The 15,322-nt window shown below is 53.0% G+C and overlaps 1 protein-coding gene across 1 annotated transcript; it reads right to left on the bottom strand.

The window, feature by feature from the left end:
• Nucleotides 1-450: 450 nt before the first annotated feature.
• On the bottom strand, nucleotides 451-11,468 carry KRT79 (keratin 79). The gene is made up of 9 exons (XM_047866568.1): nucleotides 10,992-11,468; nucleotides 8,288-8,508; nucleotides 6,921-6,981; nucleotides 6,701-6,796; nucleotides 2,664-2,828; nucleotides 2,376-2,501; nucleotides 1,517-1,737; nucleotides 930-964; nucleotides 451-653 (listed from the first exon to the last, which is right to left on the bottom strand). Exons 1-9 carry the CDS (start codon nucleotides 11,466-11,468, stop codon nucleotides 451-453), a joined length of 1,605 nt encoding a protein of 534 aa, XP_047722524.1.
• Nucleotides 11,469-15,322: the final 3,854 nt, after the last annotated feature.

Here is a 15,322-nt window from a genome sequence, read left to right on the forward strand (position 1 = left end):
GGGAGGTGGGGTGGGTAAATTTGGAAAGGGATTGGGGGTTGGTGGGAGCCCGGGGAGGTTGAAAGGCCTTCGGGGACCATTCCCAACTTCCCTCCTTCCTCTCCCAGCCTGTCCCGAGTGCAGAGCAGACAAGCAGAGGAACTGAGGGAAATCTAGCCTCCTCTCGGTTGTCAAAAGATCACTCCCAAAGCACTCAAATACATCACTCAAGATGGTAGCCTTAACCCCCGCCCCCCTCCCATCACATTGCAGAAGCAAGGAGAAAACCTGGGCAGATTTGAGCCTTCCCAAAATGCAGATCACGTGCAAAGAGTCTGGCATGCAAGTAACACTGGACCTGTGGTCCGGGGGCTGTTTTTGCTCCTATGGAGGTAGGCAGGGAGGGCAGCAGAGGTGGGGTGAGTAGAGCAAGGGGAAAACGGCAGGAGCCCCGCTTGCGAGTCTGGGCAGCTAATACCTCCGGCTGGACGTCTTGACCGTGGTGGTCTTCCGCAGGATGGAGGTACCTCCAGAGACGGGCCCTCCCTTGGTGCTGTAGCCCACACTGGTGCTGAACCCGCCCTTGCCGGCACCCCCACTCCCGCCCAGGGACATGCCACCCCCGAAGCCGGCGGCACCGCTTCCGCACACAGTGGTGGAGTTGCCAGTCACCGCTGCAAGACAAAGGGTCTGGGTGAGGTAGGGCAGCCGTGCTGGAGGAGGGCCAGGGACTTGGAGAAACCAGTGAGGGACAGCAACAAATGCAGGCCGTGGAGCCATGGAACACTGATGGAGAAGGTGGGGCGGGAAGCTCATTCTTTGGGAACCCCCCAACTGGTCTCCAGGGGCTCAGGCGGGGGGAACATGGGCTCCCGGCCAAGGATAGATTGAGTGGACTGAGCAGAGGACGGGGCTGGGCCTGGGGCAGGGGAAGGCAGCAAAATACTCACAAATGCTGACTGCACTGGGGCACTCTCCAGACATCCTGCAGAAGCAGAAAGACCAGGAGAAGGGTCAGGGGTCCCCGGAGCCCAAGCGAAAACCCTCTGTCTCCCCGACTCCCTCCTTCCCACTCTCTGCCTTTACAATGGGTCAACTCAGTGGGTCATCTCTCGAGCCAGGGCCCGCAAGACAAGACCAGGAGACACGAGAAACACGTCGTGGCCCTTCCAGCCGCCGCTGCAGAGAAAGCAGAGCCAGGGCGAGCCAAGTGGCCCCGTCCTGCGCCGTCCTCACTTCCCTCTGCACGCACACCATGGACAGCAAACAGCCCATGCCAAAAGACACCCAGTTTCTGGCTGAGGGGAATTTCTTTACATCTCGTGCCTTCCCAAGGACAGAGATGATTCATTTTTTTCTCGAAGCTCCAAAGGTGGTGGCACCTGGTGTTGGAAGGAGAAGGCTCACTCTTACAGGGATTCCAGATACCCTAAGGATTACCGATGGCTGTGCCAACCGAGGAAACGCATGGCAGAGGCGGTCAAGCTCTCCCCCAGGGCAGGGCTGGGAAGCCCTCTGAAGCAGGAGGGGCCCCCACCTGCTCTCCTCGCTCTCCAGCAACTTGCGGTAGGTGGCGATCTCCACATCCAGGGCCAGCTTGACATTCATGAGGGCCTGGTAGTCACGCAGCAGCCGGGCTAGGTCCTCCTTGGCCTGGTGCAGGGCCATGTCCAGGTCCCCAAGCTTCTTCTGAGCATCCTTCAGCGCCAGATCCCCACGCTGTTCCGCTTCTGCGATGGCATTCTGCAGTTGCTGGCACTGCCCAGGGGATGAGAGGGGTTGGGGACACCCTCCAGGGTCATCACATCCACCTCTCTGCCCTCAAACCAGACGTCACCATCCCCCACCCACCCCACCCACCCTGACTAACCGAGCTGGAAGGAAAGCAGAAAAATTCCTCTGAGAGAAGAGATACTATTACACAAGCAGGGTCTTGTAGCACCACTGGGGAAGTCCTTACTGAAGTCTAACCTTAGCCTTTCCTGCTGCAACTCAACCCAGTGCCTCAAAAGAGATAAAATAAATAATGTAACCTCACCGTTCACCAGGTGCTTCACCCTGATACGGGGAAAAGTCCTTGCTTTTTTAGCCACGCCCTAAATGGAATCAGCATCTAGGACCTGAACACGTGAACCCTCAGCCTCCTGCTCTGACCCCCTGGAGATGGGACCAACCTCCTTGGAGGACGTTGTCCCAACTGCTCTACCACTGATATGTCATGTGACCTTCCCCAGGCCTCAGTTTCCTATCCTGTAAAAGGAGTACATTGATCCAACGTTTGAGTGTGTCCCATCCATCAGGAAAAGAGCAGCTCTGACCCCCTCAGCATGACAGTGAGAAGGTCCCCACCTCCGCCAACCCAGGCCTGACCCCCAGGCTCCCAGCCAAAGGCTCACCTGCTTCTTAACTGCATCCACCTCACCCTGCAGCCTCTGGACAGTGCGGGTGAGCTCAGCAATCTCGTTCTTGGTGTCCCGCAGGTTGTCCCCATGCTTCCCAGCTGTCACCTGCAGCTCTTCATACTAGAGACCAAAAAGGTGGCTGTTGTGAGCTGTCAGTTCCCGGCCCTCCTGGGTGACTAGGGGCCCTGCGGAGGCTGGGTGTGTCTGGCCCCAGGCCTCTCACGATGGGGGATGTTCTGTGTCCAGTCCCAGCCCATACACCTGACCGGCCATTCTCCTCACCTTGGTCTGGTACCAAGCCTCAGCCTCAGCCCTGCTCCTCTGGGCAATCAGCTCATACTGGGCCTTGACCTCAGCAATGATGCTATCCAAGTCAAGTCTGCGATTGTTGTCCATGGAAAGGATGACATTGGTGTCAGACACGTGGGTCTGCACTTGGCTCAGCTCCTGCAGAAAAAGAGAGAGCTGCCAGCGGTGCCCCTGCTCCAGGCCCCCAGGAGACAGCTGAAGGGTGAAGGATGGGGTCCCCACGTGGCATCAGGAGGCCTGTGCTCTGCCCCAGGCTCCAGCCTAGAAGGAAAAGCATTCTCCCCGGCTGTGAAATGGCACTCTCATTTTGGTAAATACCATTTCTTTTTGTGCATTTACAAGTTTCCAAGAGATTAAAGAGGGGGAAAGAATGCATACTTACTGCCCTCAACCCTGGTGCCAGGCATTCGGCCAGCACGTCCACCAGTCCCTTTCATCATCAGAAAGCCCTGGGAGGCAGGCAAGGCCATGACTGGCGCACAGGGTGCTTTTGTCAAATTGGGAAAAGTCTCCCCTCTGAGTGGAAGCAGCTGGTGGGGCCCAGGGAGCTGACTGTGGGCCTGATTCGAACCCCACTCTCCACTCAGCCAGTTAACAACCTGCACCATCATTCACGGTGGTCCTGACGGAAGTTGGTGAAGAAAGAGTCTTGGAGAAGAGAAGTGACACATCCAAGGTCATCCAGTCCTGTCCTGGAGCCCAACTGGAACCAGTCAGTTGAGCGACAAATCCCAAATCGTTTCCTCTAGAATATACTGACATTTATAGACCATGGTGATATTCTTGGACCCTTCCTGGGTTTCTAGGACCATCAACTTTGACATATAAACAGGCATTTAAAGATGTCATGAACAGCAGCTTAGTTTCTGTGTTCTGGCTTTGGGTTCAGCTCTATTGCTACGCCATGTGCATTGGCTCCCAGCTGAGCTCTGCCTCCGTCTCTCCCATGGTCCTTCCTGCCCTGGGCTGCCAACAAACTGCCCAAACCCCAGCGCCAAACAAATATCTCATCCAGAGGTGCCAGGGTGGTTTAGTAGGTTGAGCATCTGACTCTTGATTTTGGCTCAGGTCATGACCCCAGGGTCATGAGATCAAGCCCCACATCAGGCTCTGCACTGAGTGTGGAGCCTGCTTGAGATTCTCTCTCTCTCTCTCTCTCTCTCTCTCTCTCTCTCTCTCTCTCCCTCTTCTCCTCTCCCCCACTCACTCTATCTCTCTCTCTAAAATTAAAAAAAAATGTGGGATGGGTGAAGAGGAAGGGGTGAACATCCATGCTGCTCCCCAAACACAAGGCGTTCTATGCTGCCTCTGTGTCACTGTGCAGGCTGGACCCTGGCTAGCAGGCCCTTCCTGCTCTTCCTTTAGAATTCCTGCCCTTCCCTCAAAATTCGTCTCAAATCCCACCTCTTCTGAAGCTCCCACAGCTCTCCCAGGAAGAATCAGGCTCAGCCTGCTCCATATACATTGTCTCTGTCCCAGCAAGGCCTCACCACATGGTAACTGGAGATACGGGGCCCCCAAAGCAGGGACTTTGTCCTTCTGGTGCCATGTGGAAGCTACTCAATAATATGTGTTAAATGAATAAGGGACCGCAAAGGAAAGAAACACTGAGCATGCAGACATGGGTCTTAGACAGTAAGAAAGCCAACTGTTGTCCATTCAGAGAAGAGGGGGTGGGCACCGTTGACCTGGCCCAAAAGCGAAAAGAATCTAAGAGAGGAGAATGAGGAATCCACAAGCAATTAATGACCATCAGTGGTCCAGCAAGGAAAAAAAGTGGGGAGGCACCTAGGAAATCATTGTGATGGCACAGAACACTCCCCAACAAGTTCCATTCTGACAGGGCAGATGGAGATGTTGGAAGGAGAAAAACACAGCCATGGATGAGCCAGGGGAAATGCTGAGGCCAGTAGACAAGGGCTGTAGGTAAGCTCTAGGTGAAAAGAACAGAGAGGCAGCATTGAACTAACCCAAAACACCAATAACTCAACTGCTACATCATTTGCCTCTTTCCCATCAAAGAGAACAATCATCAACCTAGAAAGAGCAGCATGCTGGAGAAGAAATGGAAAACCAAGACAGACACAGAGAATATGAGAGGTCTTGGCCTTGTTGGGGATCTCAGGGGTCCAGGCCAAAGGAGCATATCCTAGAAGGCCATGGCATTGCCAAGGGGATGAACACTCCCAGAGATCCATGAGAAATATGGAGAGTAGGACAGGTTCCAGAACCCCAGACACGGCAAATGTCCTCATCTTTGAGGGGATGATATTTAGACTTTTTCAACTTAAACTTGATGTCAACTTCCTATGAACCTCTAGAAATACAAAATATAAGCAAGAGGCAAGGAGCCAGCAAGACTTACCTAAGGAAAGGCCAAGCCAAATGGATTTCACTTTCTACTATGGTTGTCTTACTAAAATGCTAAGGGACCGTCACAGATATTGCTTGACTAACAACTTCTTGAACACAAGACAGAAAGATGTGAGCCAGATAATGATGTGGTCACCTAGATTTTACAGTAGCTGAGCCACTTGAACCATAAATTATTGATTGGTGGAGTGAGTCAGCCTGGGAGAAAGGCACCACTGAAGGCCTAGGTCTTGCACTAGGACTCCGTTCTTGGCCCCGTCTGCTTTAATGTGCTTACCAGTCACTTACACTGAAATGTTATCACCCCACTGAACTGAAAGTTGACCAGGTCCACAGAGAACCCAAAGCTGGGGCATCATCAATAAACATATCCAATTACCCAACTGGGTATCTCCAACATATGGATGGGGGAAATCAAGTTTCAAAGTGCCCAATAGTGTCTAGTTGCCCAGACAATGGGATGAAACCACAATGACATTTCACAGGAGAAATGGGACTCATTAACTCTTCGGTTACAAAAATTCAACGGCCAACTTCCTGTCTTTGGAAGCTGGAAGCAAACAGATACATACCTCACTTGAAAGCACTCGTGTGAAAAACTCCAGGGTTTTTATGAAGGATCAAAAATCGTGAAGTGACTTCTAAAGATGACACATAAACTAGTGCGACATTAGGCTGCAGGAATGCAAGTCTGTAACTGCCCTCCCTACCCCCCCTGTTTTCCAAAGTCTGAGATCAGAACCCTATTTCCTCAGCTTCCTCAGAGGCCACAGATGGCAGTCACCTAAGCATCCTGACCTCTAAAGTGCTGCCATATGAAAGACACATGCCACATGGATGTGTGCAGCCTGGAGGGCAGAAGCAGGCCCAATCAAGAACAGAAGTCATGGGAAGAAGATTGAAGTCAGCTTTCTAATTTGATCAACAATGAAAATGCCTGCCCTAAAAAATAGTGAGTTCCCTGCCACTAAAAGCATTCAAGTTGAGACTACATGACTCCTATCAGCGATGTTTGAGGAAGGGCTCCAGCATGGAGGGGAAGGGGGGCCACGAGGTCCCTTCCAAGTCTGAGTCTGAGATGCTAGGATCAACTCGGGTTAACTTCAGCCCTCTTAGCCTGGTCCTCAAAGCCCCTTGTTTCCTGGGACCCGGCCTGGATTCTACAATCTACCCACTACCCATACCTCAACTCCCGAGCCAACCTGGAGTCTCCATCCCCTCTCTGTCCATCTCTGCTCCTCCAACCCTTGCTCCATTACAAATGGTCTAGAAGGAAAACGGTCTAACACAGGAATAAGAGTCAGACTTTGAAGAAGTCCAAGAACCAGGCTTTATTTCCAGCACTGCATCTAACTAGCTATGTAACCATGAGGAAGCTACTCTGAGCCTCAGTGTCCCTGACTATAAAATGGAAACAATAATGGTATCTATATTGTGGCTTTGTTGAGAGGATCATATAAAGCTTAGCCCAGTGTCTGACCCATCCTCAGCACCTGATACATGGAAGCCTGTATTAATTAAAGGCCCAGGTTCTATATTCTCTCAATTAAATTGCACTGGTGAATTCAGATCAGACCTGCGGGGGAATCCCCAATGCCATATGTAAATGTAATTGTCTCTGTCCATTGCCATCTCACCAGTTCATAGAGGTGGTTTAGGAACTCGAGCTCCTCGGTCAAGGTGCCTACTTTGCCGTGTAGATCCATCCGGCTCATGTATGCAGCATCCACATCCTGGGGGCAAGAGAGACAGCAGGCCAGATGCCTCAGCCCCCAGGACTCTCACCTCCCTCTGAGTCAGCCCAGCACCCTGGCAAGCCCAAAAACCACCTCCCCCACTCCCTGCCACCCTGCTCACCTTCTTGAGCACCACAAACTCGTTCTCCGCTGCAGTGCGCTTGTTGATTTCATCCTCATACCTGTTACACAGGAAGACTCAGGCCAGGCTCAGCCAGGTTCCGCCTTTTGGGACATTTAACCCACTCGGCTTTAAGCCCCGTTGGGTCCCACGTTATCTAAGAACACCTTTGAGAAGGAGTTCTGTAATACAGCCCACCAGTGAAGAAACTTGGGGTACAGTCTTTAAATATTCCTGCCCCGCCCCCCTTTGAGGAAATGGACACAGAATTTGTGCAATAATATGGCGACCAAGAACAACTATCTCTTTGGATCAGAGCCCTGAGGAGGCTTTTATAAGAACAGGCAAAGATGTGTCCACAGTGGCTCATCTTTGCTTTCACTTTCAACAGACGGGACATCTTTTAAAACAACTAACTTCTCTCCAACTGCTTTTGCTGAGACTTGAAGGGTTAGAAATTGCCAGTATCGAGTTATTGGAAAAGTTATGGAAGATTGGGCCCTAAAATGACAAATATACATATCAACTGATCATAATATGTGAACTTTATTTGGGTCTTGATTCAAACAAACTGTATTTTTAAAACTTAGGACATGTATGGACAGTTGGAAATTCATAATGAACGGACAGTCGATGATATTGAAGAATTACTCTTTTGAAAGTTTTAGGTGTGTGAGGTGTCTAGGTGGCTCAGTCGGCTAAGCGTCCAACTTCAGCTCAGGTCACGATCCCGCGGTTCATGATCTCAAGCCCCACGTCGGGCTCTGTGCTGACAGCTCAGAGCCTGGAGCCTGCTTTGGATTCTCTCTCTCTCTCTCTCTCTCTCTCCCTCTCTCTCTGCCCCTCCCCTGCTGGCACTCTGTCCCTGTCTCTCTCTCAAAAATCAAACAAACATTAAAAATTTTTTTTTAATTTTAAAGTTTTAGGTGTGATTACGGCATTGTGTTTATGTTTCATTAAGTCAAGCTATGCAGATAGGCTCTATGAATATAGCCAGAAAATATTTGTGAATGGAATCACACGATGGCTGGGATTTGCTTCAAGACAATAAGGTAAGGGAAAAATCAAGTAGATGTAGAAATAAAACAAGATGGGCTACGAGTTAAGAATTATTAAAGCTGAGTAATGAGGACATAAATGTTCATTGCACTGTCCTCCCTACCTTAGAGTTTTTACAATGAGGAACAATACACAAGTAAGTGGGACAATTCTCCAGGGCGCAATGGGTCCAGAGCCTGGACACCCAAGGGGAGTAGCTCTGTCTGGGCACTGCCCCGGGTGGGTCCCAGGAGCCTGGGAATGGGGTGATTTCCCACGCTGTCCCCTCCCCACCCCCACAGGTTCCCAGCCTGTCCAGTCCTCCTTACTTGCTCTTGAAGTCCTCAAGGAGATCCTGCACATTTCTCAGCTCTGAGTCCAGCCTCCCCCGATCGCTCTGGAGGCTGTCCAGCTGCCTCCGCAGGTTGCCCAAGTAGCTCTCAAAGAGGGGCTCCAGGTTGTTCCTGGTGACACCCGTGTTCTGGCCCTGCTCCTGCAGCAGTGCCCACTTGGTCTCCAGCACCTTATTCTGCTGCTCTAGAAACCGCACCTGAGCCAGAGCAAGAAGAGTGGTGGGCTGGTACCATTCCTCTGGCCCCAGGAGGGACCCAGGACTGGGCCCATCACCACAACCCATCCCCGAGCAGGACATCACAGGGCCAGTGCAGACTACACATTGCCAAGGGGAGGAGTTCCTGAGAAAACATTCTTTGCTGGAAAAAGACAGTCCAATCCAATGACAAGACTCTAAAGAGTTAATAAACCATCAAAGCCCCAGCTCAGTCATTTGGTGGTTGGTGATGGTCAAGTCACTTCTCTCTGCATCTCCCTTTCCTACTTACACTGATTACACTGGACTAGATCAATGTTTGTGAACCCTCATTCTGCATCAAAATCATCTGTTAAAAATGCAGATGATGGGGACACCTGGGTGGCTCAGGCAGTTAAGTGTCTGACTTCAGCTCAGGTCGTGATCTCGCAGTCTGTGAGTTCAAGCCCCGCATCAGGCTCTGTGCTAACAAGCTCAGAGCCTGGAGCCTGTTTCGGATTCTGTGTCTCCCTTTCTCTCTGCCCCTCCCCCGCTTGCACTCTGTCTCTTTCTCTCTCAAAAATAAACATTAAAAAATTTTTTCTAATGCAAATGCATATATACTATATGTGAATGTATGTATGCATATATACAAACATGTATGTATGGACGTGTGGACATGCACACATATACAGAGAAAGCAAATGTGACAAAATGTAAACATTGGTGAATCTAAAGCAAAATAAGTCCGTCAGAGAAAGACCAGACCATATGATTTCACTCATGTGTGGAATTTAAGAAACAGAACAAACGAGAAAAGAAAATAGAGAGAGAGAGAGAGAGAGAAACCAAGAAACAGACTCTTAACTCGAGAGAACAAGCTGATGGTTACCAGAGAGGAGGCGGGTGAAGTAGGGGACAGGGTCTGAGGAGGGCACTTGTCATGATGAGCACAGGGTGATGTATAGAGCTGTTGAATCACTATACTGTTCACCTGAAGCTAATATAACACTGTAGGTTAACTGTATTGGAAATAAAATTAAATTAAATTTTAAAAATGGGTTCATCTGGGTGAAAAAATAGTTAGAAATATGTTGTACTGTGCTTGTAACTTTTCTGTAAATTTGACATTTTTTTTTAAATTTTAACTCTAGATGCCCAGTCCTATCTCTAAAGACTTAGAAGGGAGCTCAGGGGTGGGCTCTGGGGGGCTTCTCTGCCCGGCCGGCAGGGACAACCACACAGACCACGTCCTAGACTGTGATGCTGAGAGCCTGGGAGAGGTTTTTGCTTGTCTGACCTCTGGGACAGTCCCACAGGAGGACCAAAAGTCACTAGGGGAGAAGGTGAGGAGGTGGGCGGAATAGCTTGCTTCACCTTCCACCATCTGGTTTCTCCAGGTCCCACCTCCACAGCACCCCAGGCCCTAAATCACATGGCCTGGGAACTACGCATCAGGTGCACCTGCCACGAGCGGTGACAGGGCCTCTTAATGCCAAGGACCACAGGACCCATGAACCTGAGTTTCAGGCCCACCTCTGCCTCCAAGTATCCGTGTGAGCCTGGGGAAATCTCTTGACCCCTCTAGACTTCTGCTTTCTCTTCTTTAAAATAGACACAACATCACCTATTCTGATTCCTCATGGGACACTGTAGGTTTCACGTCAGAAAAGGACATGAATGTTCTCTGGGAACCCACACATCACTGAACCAAGGTGTGGCCATCCGCCATGATTTTCCCCATCATGGTCCCTCTACCTGGGGGGTTGGAGTAGAAGTAGACGATACAGTGAAATGGACCTGAAAATGCCGGAGGGCAGTACAAGAGCCACGCGGTCAGCCTGGAGGCCAGGGAAAGAGTCAGGACGCCCCCGATCTGGAACAGACCAAACTCTATACCCCTAGCTCTGGTGACCACCCTCTTCACCGTCCATCCCCACTTGAGCTTCTTGGCCAGAAGAGCAAGTAGGAATAGAAGAGAAAGGTGACTTCTCCCAGGACAACCCCCTCTATCGCGCCCAATCACATCTTTGTCCTTAGGCCTTCTCCAAAACTGAGAGAACAGGAAACAGATGGGGCTCCTTGGATAACATGTGTGACCTTTGAGCCAGTTTTCCCAGCGGTGGAATGACAAGAGGCGATAAGGACCACCCTGTTAAGAGGAGCAGTGAGGACAGTCTGCTCCTTCACTGTGGGATAGGCTGCTGTGTGACCGTGTTAATGATGGCCAGAGAAAAGGCTGCACCACAGTCAAGGTGGGCTTGGCCGCAGACCTCCTGAGCAGAATTGAGATTCACCTGAGCAATGACAGTAAGATCCAGAAGACTGTCTCCACCCATCCACGTCTGGGCATCCCAGGCGCAGGTGGGAGAACTCTAAAAGTCATTCCATCAACCCCACCACACTGCACATGGGCTACATCAGCCTCTGCCCAGCCCACCCTCTCTTAGGGACCCTGCTTCTACTCCAAGGGCCCCTCCCGGCCTCCTTCCACCCAGGCTCACCTTGTCGATGAAGGAGGCGAACTTGTTGTTGAGGGTCTTGATCTGCTCCCGCTCCTGGGTACGAACCCGCTGGATCTCCGGGTCTATCTCCACGTTGAGAGGGGTCAGCAGGCTCTGGTTGACAGTGACCTCCTGGATGCCTCCGGGAGGACAGGCAGGCCCGAATGTCTGCCTGCCGGCGCCCAGGCCCCCATAGGCCCCACCGCCAAGGCCGAAGCCCCCCAGGGCCCTCCCTGAGGAGGCCCCTCCAGCCACACTGACCGAGATGCTCTTGCTGCCCCCCAAGTTATAGAGGCTTCGGCTGCCAAAGCCCCCCTTGCTGGGGCCACAGCGGGTTCCCCCAGCACTGCCACTGCTCCGGGACACCGTCACCGAGCTGAAGCTGGTGTGGGCCCGGGACCCCCCTCCTCCACCTGCAGAGTTAGAGCTAAAGCCTCCTTTAGTGGAGTATGTCTGCCGAGACATAGAGGACCTCATGGCTGTCAGAGGGGCCGGAGCACAGGCTGAGAGAGCTGTGAGGGAACGCAGTGAGCTTCTGTGACACTGAAGGGCTTTTTATCTTTTCCCGGTTGGGCTGGCTCCTGGGCTCCACAGACACTCCTGCCCCATTGCCCCAGGAAGAGAGGGAGGGGCCCCGGGGGCCAGGGGAGTCCCCTCTCCCCCAGTGGGAGGGAGGGGCTGCCCAGTTATCACCTGTGCTCCAGAGCTGGGGCTGAGCCGAGACTGTGTGGGGCAGGATGCCACCTTCTCCCCCCGGGGCTCTCCTGACTTGGAACAGGATGATACAGTCTCCCACGGCCACCCCCACCACCCAGTGGCTGGCTTGGTCTCCTCCTACTCAGCCCTGATGGCCGCCATCAATGGGGCTCTGTTCTGTGGGATTTGGCCCAGGCCCCTGTCGTAAGCCAAGGCCCCAGGGCCCATGGCTGCACAGGCGGTAAGGGAAGGAACATTGAGCAATGGGCTGGGGAGAGGGTGCCCAGGCCTGCTCCAGTCCCAGCCTCCCAACCCACGGCCTCACTGCCTCCTGGCAGGTCCAGGGTGGGGGGCACAGGTGACGGAGCGGGGGCGGGAGCAGTCTGCTCTTCAGTCATACATGGGCAGATGGTCTGCTGGGTGGGGTCCCCGAGACCAGGGAGATGATTGGGGAAAAGCACATTCTTCTAGGGACCGAAGAGAGATGGAGGGCTTTGACCATCACCTGAGACCCCCAACCCTCTGCCCTGCAGCTGAGCATCCCCAGAAGGGCCCAGCCACTTTGGAGGGGGCTGGAGGCCCCATTCGGACTGGACATAAGTACAGATCTGAGAAGTATGTGTTCAACAAAGACCACAAGAGGCCCACGGAGCGTCCCAACATTCTCATCTTCCCAGCCCCCAAGGATCCTGATGCTTGAATCACAAGGGCCGGAGGCTTTTCAATCACTTCACACAGTCCCAGGCACAGCCCCAAAGGAAGACTTGGAGGTGTCAGCCATTAGGACTGAGACAACGTTGAGGGGGTAACTTCAGAGATGTCCCTCCTCCCCGCTTGAGCTTTTAGCTGGAAAACTGGAAAATGGGCCCAGAGAGGCGAGAGAAACTCTCCTGAGGGAAGGAGCAGACGCAGTGCTTGCCGTGCTCCTCCCACAGTGGCTGGGCAAGGAGCTGGGGCTGTGGCCACTTGTGTCCCCAGGATCCCAAAGGAAAGGACATGGCCTGCTCCACAGCCCAAGGAAGTCAAGCGGAGAGCGGGCCCACTCCAGGCCCAGGGGAGGCTGTGGGACTCTTTCCCAGGACCACTGTGAGAGGCTGCAAGTTAGGTCAAACCTAACACCCAGGAGGGATGGGGTGAAGGGCACTCAGAGAACTAGACCCTTACTCCCCAAGAGAGGCTCTTCCTCCCTGCTGGGAGCTAGGATACAAGGCACTGGGGCAAGCCAGGCTGGAACTGAATCCCCACTGAGCTGTGTGTCCTGGGGCTGCTCTCTCAACCTCTCTGGGCCTCCTTTGCCTCTGCCTATAAGCAGAGCCCGCAGGGGAAATCCTTCCAAAAAGCCTTGGCCAGCCATCCCAGGACTGAGCCATTACTTCCCACTGACCTTTGCCTGCAGTCCCTGTGATCACTTTCTCAGCCTCCTTTATCTCTCCCTGCAGGGGTGTGGGAGGGGGAAGGCGGGAGGGGATGCGGGGAGTGGGGCTTCTGGGGAAGGTGGGGAAGGGAGTGATGTCAGCCGTCTGAGTCAGGGCAGCCGGGGAGGTGGGAGTAGCGTCGGCTACAAACAAACATTCCACCGCTCCCCAGGAATGACAGCCTCATGTCATTGACCTGGCACGCTGAGCCAGGCTTTGTGCTGAAAGCTGGTGACAGACAGCAGCACAGGCCGCCCAGGGCTTGTTCTCTGAGTTACTGCTTGGAGACATGCTCCCTCCTAGGCAGTGGGGGGGATGGGGGGCTCACGGGTCCCAACCCAGCCACCGTTGGGACCTTCTTCTTGGGGCCTTGACTGTCCTCTCTGCTTTCATACCGAACACCCAAGCTTAGACCTTCTTTCTGTGGCTTAGGAATCGCTTCCTCCCCTCTGCTGCCGCTCCAACCAAGGGCTTCTGTGTCTGCAGACTGTCACCTGCCTGGGGTCCCCCCGCTGTGGCAGAACACAAGAGCAGAGGGGATGGCAGGCTGCCACAGGAGGGACAAGGTAAGATGGCTGCTGGTGTCAGCTGAGCACCCAACATAGGCCAGGCTGGGGACAGAGCGGTAGGAAAGATACGGGTGCCAGGCACCTGCGTGGCTCAGTCCATTAAGTGTCTGACTCTTGATTTTGGCTCAGGTCATGATCTCATGGTTCGCGGGGCTGGGCTCTGGGCTGATAGTGGGGAACCTGCTTCAGATTCTCTCTCTCCTTCTCTCAGCCCCTCCCCCCTCAAAATAAATAAACTTTTTTTTTTAATTTTTTTAATGTTTATTTCTGAGAGAGAGAGAGAGACAGCGTGAGCCGGGGAGGGGCAGACAAGGAAGGAGACACCGAATCCGAAGCAGGCTCCAGGCTCTGAGCTGTCAGCACAGGGCCCAATGAGGGACTGGAACCCACGGACCGCGAGATCATGACCTGAAACGAAGTCGGACACTTAACCGACTGAGCTACCCAGGTGCCCTCAAAATAAATAAACAAACTTTAAAAAGAAAAAAAAAAGGAAAGATACGGGGTAAAGAAAACACTTGCTGCCCTTGGGAGCCCTCATACAGGGATAGGACTTTCTAAACTAACAGCAATGGTTCTTATAATCAGCATTTACTGAGCACTTCCTACGTGGCAGACACATCAGTGCAGTAACACATCTCACGTCCATGATGGGTAGGCTCCGTCCACCTCCTTCCTGCCCCAGATCAGTCATCTACCTTCTAGACCCTTGTAGGTTGCTCCCTTGCTCTCTGGCTTCCAGGTGGGTTGGCCAAGGCAGAGGGGATGGGGGGCGGGAGGCGGGGTCAGTAGGAGATCTGGGAGAGAGGAAGGGAGGACTGGTATTTCTCCCCAGCCTCTTCCATGATTATGGCTTCTTCCAAGTGATCCCCCCAAGAGTCCCTGCTCCTGTCTCATCTGTCACTCCTTCCTCCTGTCTTTCGGCTCTACACCGGGTGGCCTCCTCACCCTGGTTCTTCCAGGATTATCCTTATTTAGCACTGAAAGCCCCACGTCTTGGAAAAAGGCTCAGTCCTGGACAAACCACTAGCCTCGCTACCTCTGGGGATGGCAGTGGCTTCCCACTGCTCCCAGCCTCTGGGCCCCTCCATCCTTTCTGTGTCCTTAGCCACGCCCACACCTCCATAGGTACTCCTTTCATTAAAGTCCATTTAGCCGACCTTTCGGGTGAATTTCGTTTCCTTCTGGGACGCCAAATGGCATGCCCCTCCGCCAGCCCTGTGAGGCAAGCGCTGTTATTAATCTCTTTCCACGGATGAGGAAACTGGAGAGGTTCCACAGCTTGGTCAAAGTCACACCACTAGTAAGTGGCAGAGCTGGGACACAAGCCCAGGAATCCTGGCTCCTGAGCCGTGTACCCCCAACCCCTGTCTCCCTTAACGAAGGCTCAAAAGCTTCCTTCTCAGACATTTTTGATGGAGAGATCCACAGGTCTGAGAAAAGGGCTGACCTCCCCTTAAAACTGGGACGGGAGGTGGGGAACGGCCTGACTTCCTGTGGCCAAGACCATGGAGTTTGGTGTTAGCCACATGGGGAGGGAGGAGACAAGAGGAGCCATGCAGGAGCCGATGGGCTGCTGGGGTAGGGGCCCGGGTGGAGAAGGTGACCTTCCCCACCGTCTTAGCACCTGGCCCTGATGCCCACACTCCTG

This window comes from Prionailurus viverrinus, chromosome B4, assembly GCF_022837055.1.
Source record: "Prionailurus viverrinus isolate Anna chromosome B4, UM_Priviv_1.0, whole genome shotgun sequence".
NCBI classification, from domain to species: domain Eukaryota; kingdom Metazoa; phylum Chordata; class Mammalia; order Carnivora; family Felidae; genus Prionailurus; species Prionailurus viverrinus.

Bases quoted from the DNA above. Each gene is read 5' to 3' on its own strand.
- KRT79 (XM_047866568.1), bottom strand. From the start codon at position 11,468: ATGAGGTCCTCTATGTCTCGGCAGACATACTCCACTAAAGGAGGCTTT. The intron at 8,509-10,991 runs GTGAGCCTGGGT...GCTCTGGCTCAG, and splicing joins TCGCCTCCTTCATCGACAAG to GTGCGGTTTCTAGAGCAGCA. The intron at 2,502-2,663 runs GTGAGGAGAATG...TTTGGTCTCTAG, and splicing joins AGGCTTGGTACCAGACCAAG to TATGAAGAGCTGCAGGTGAC.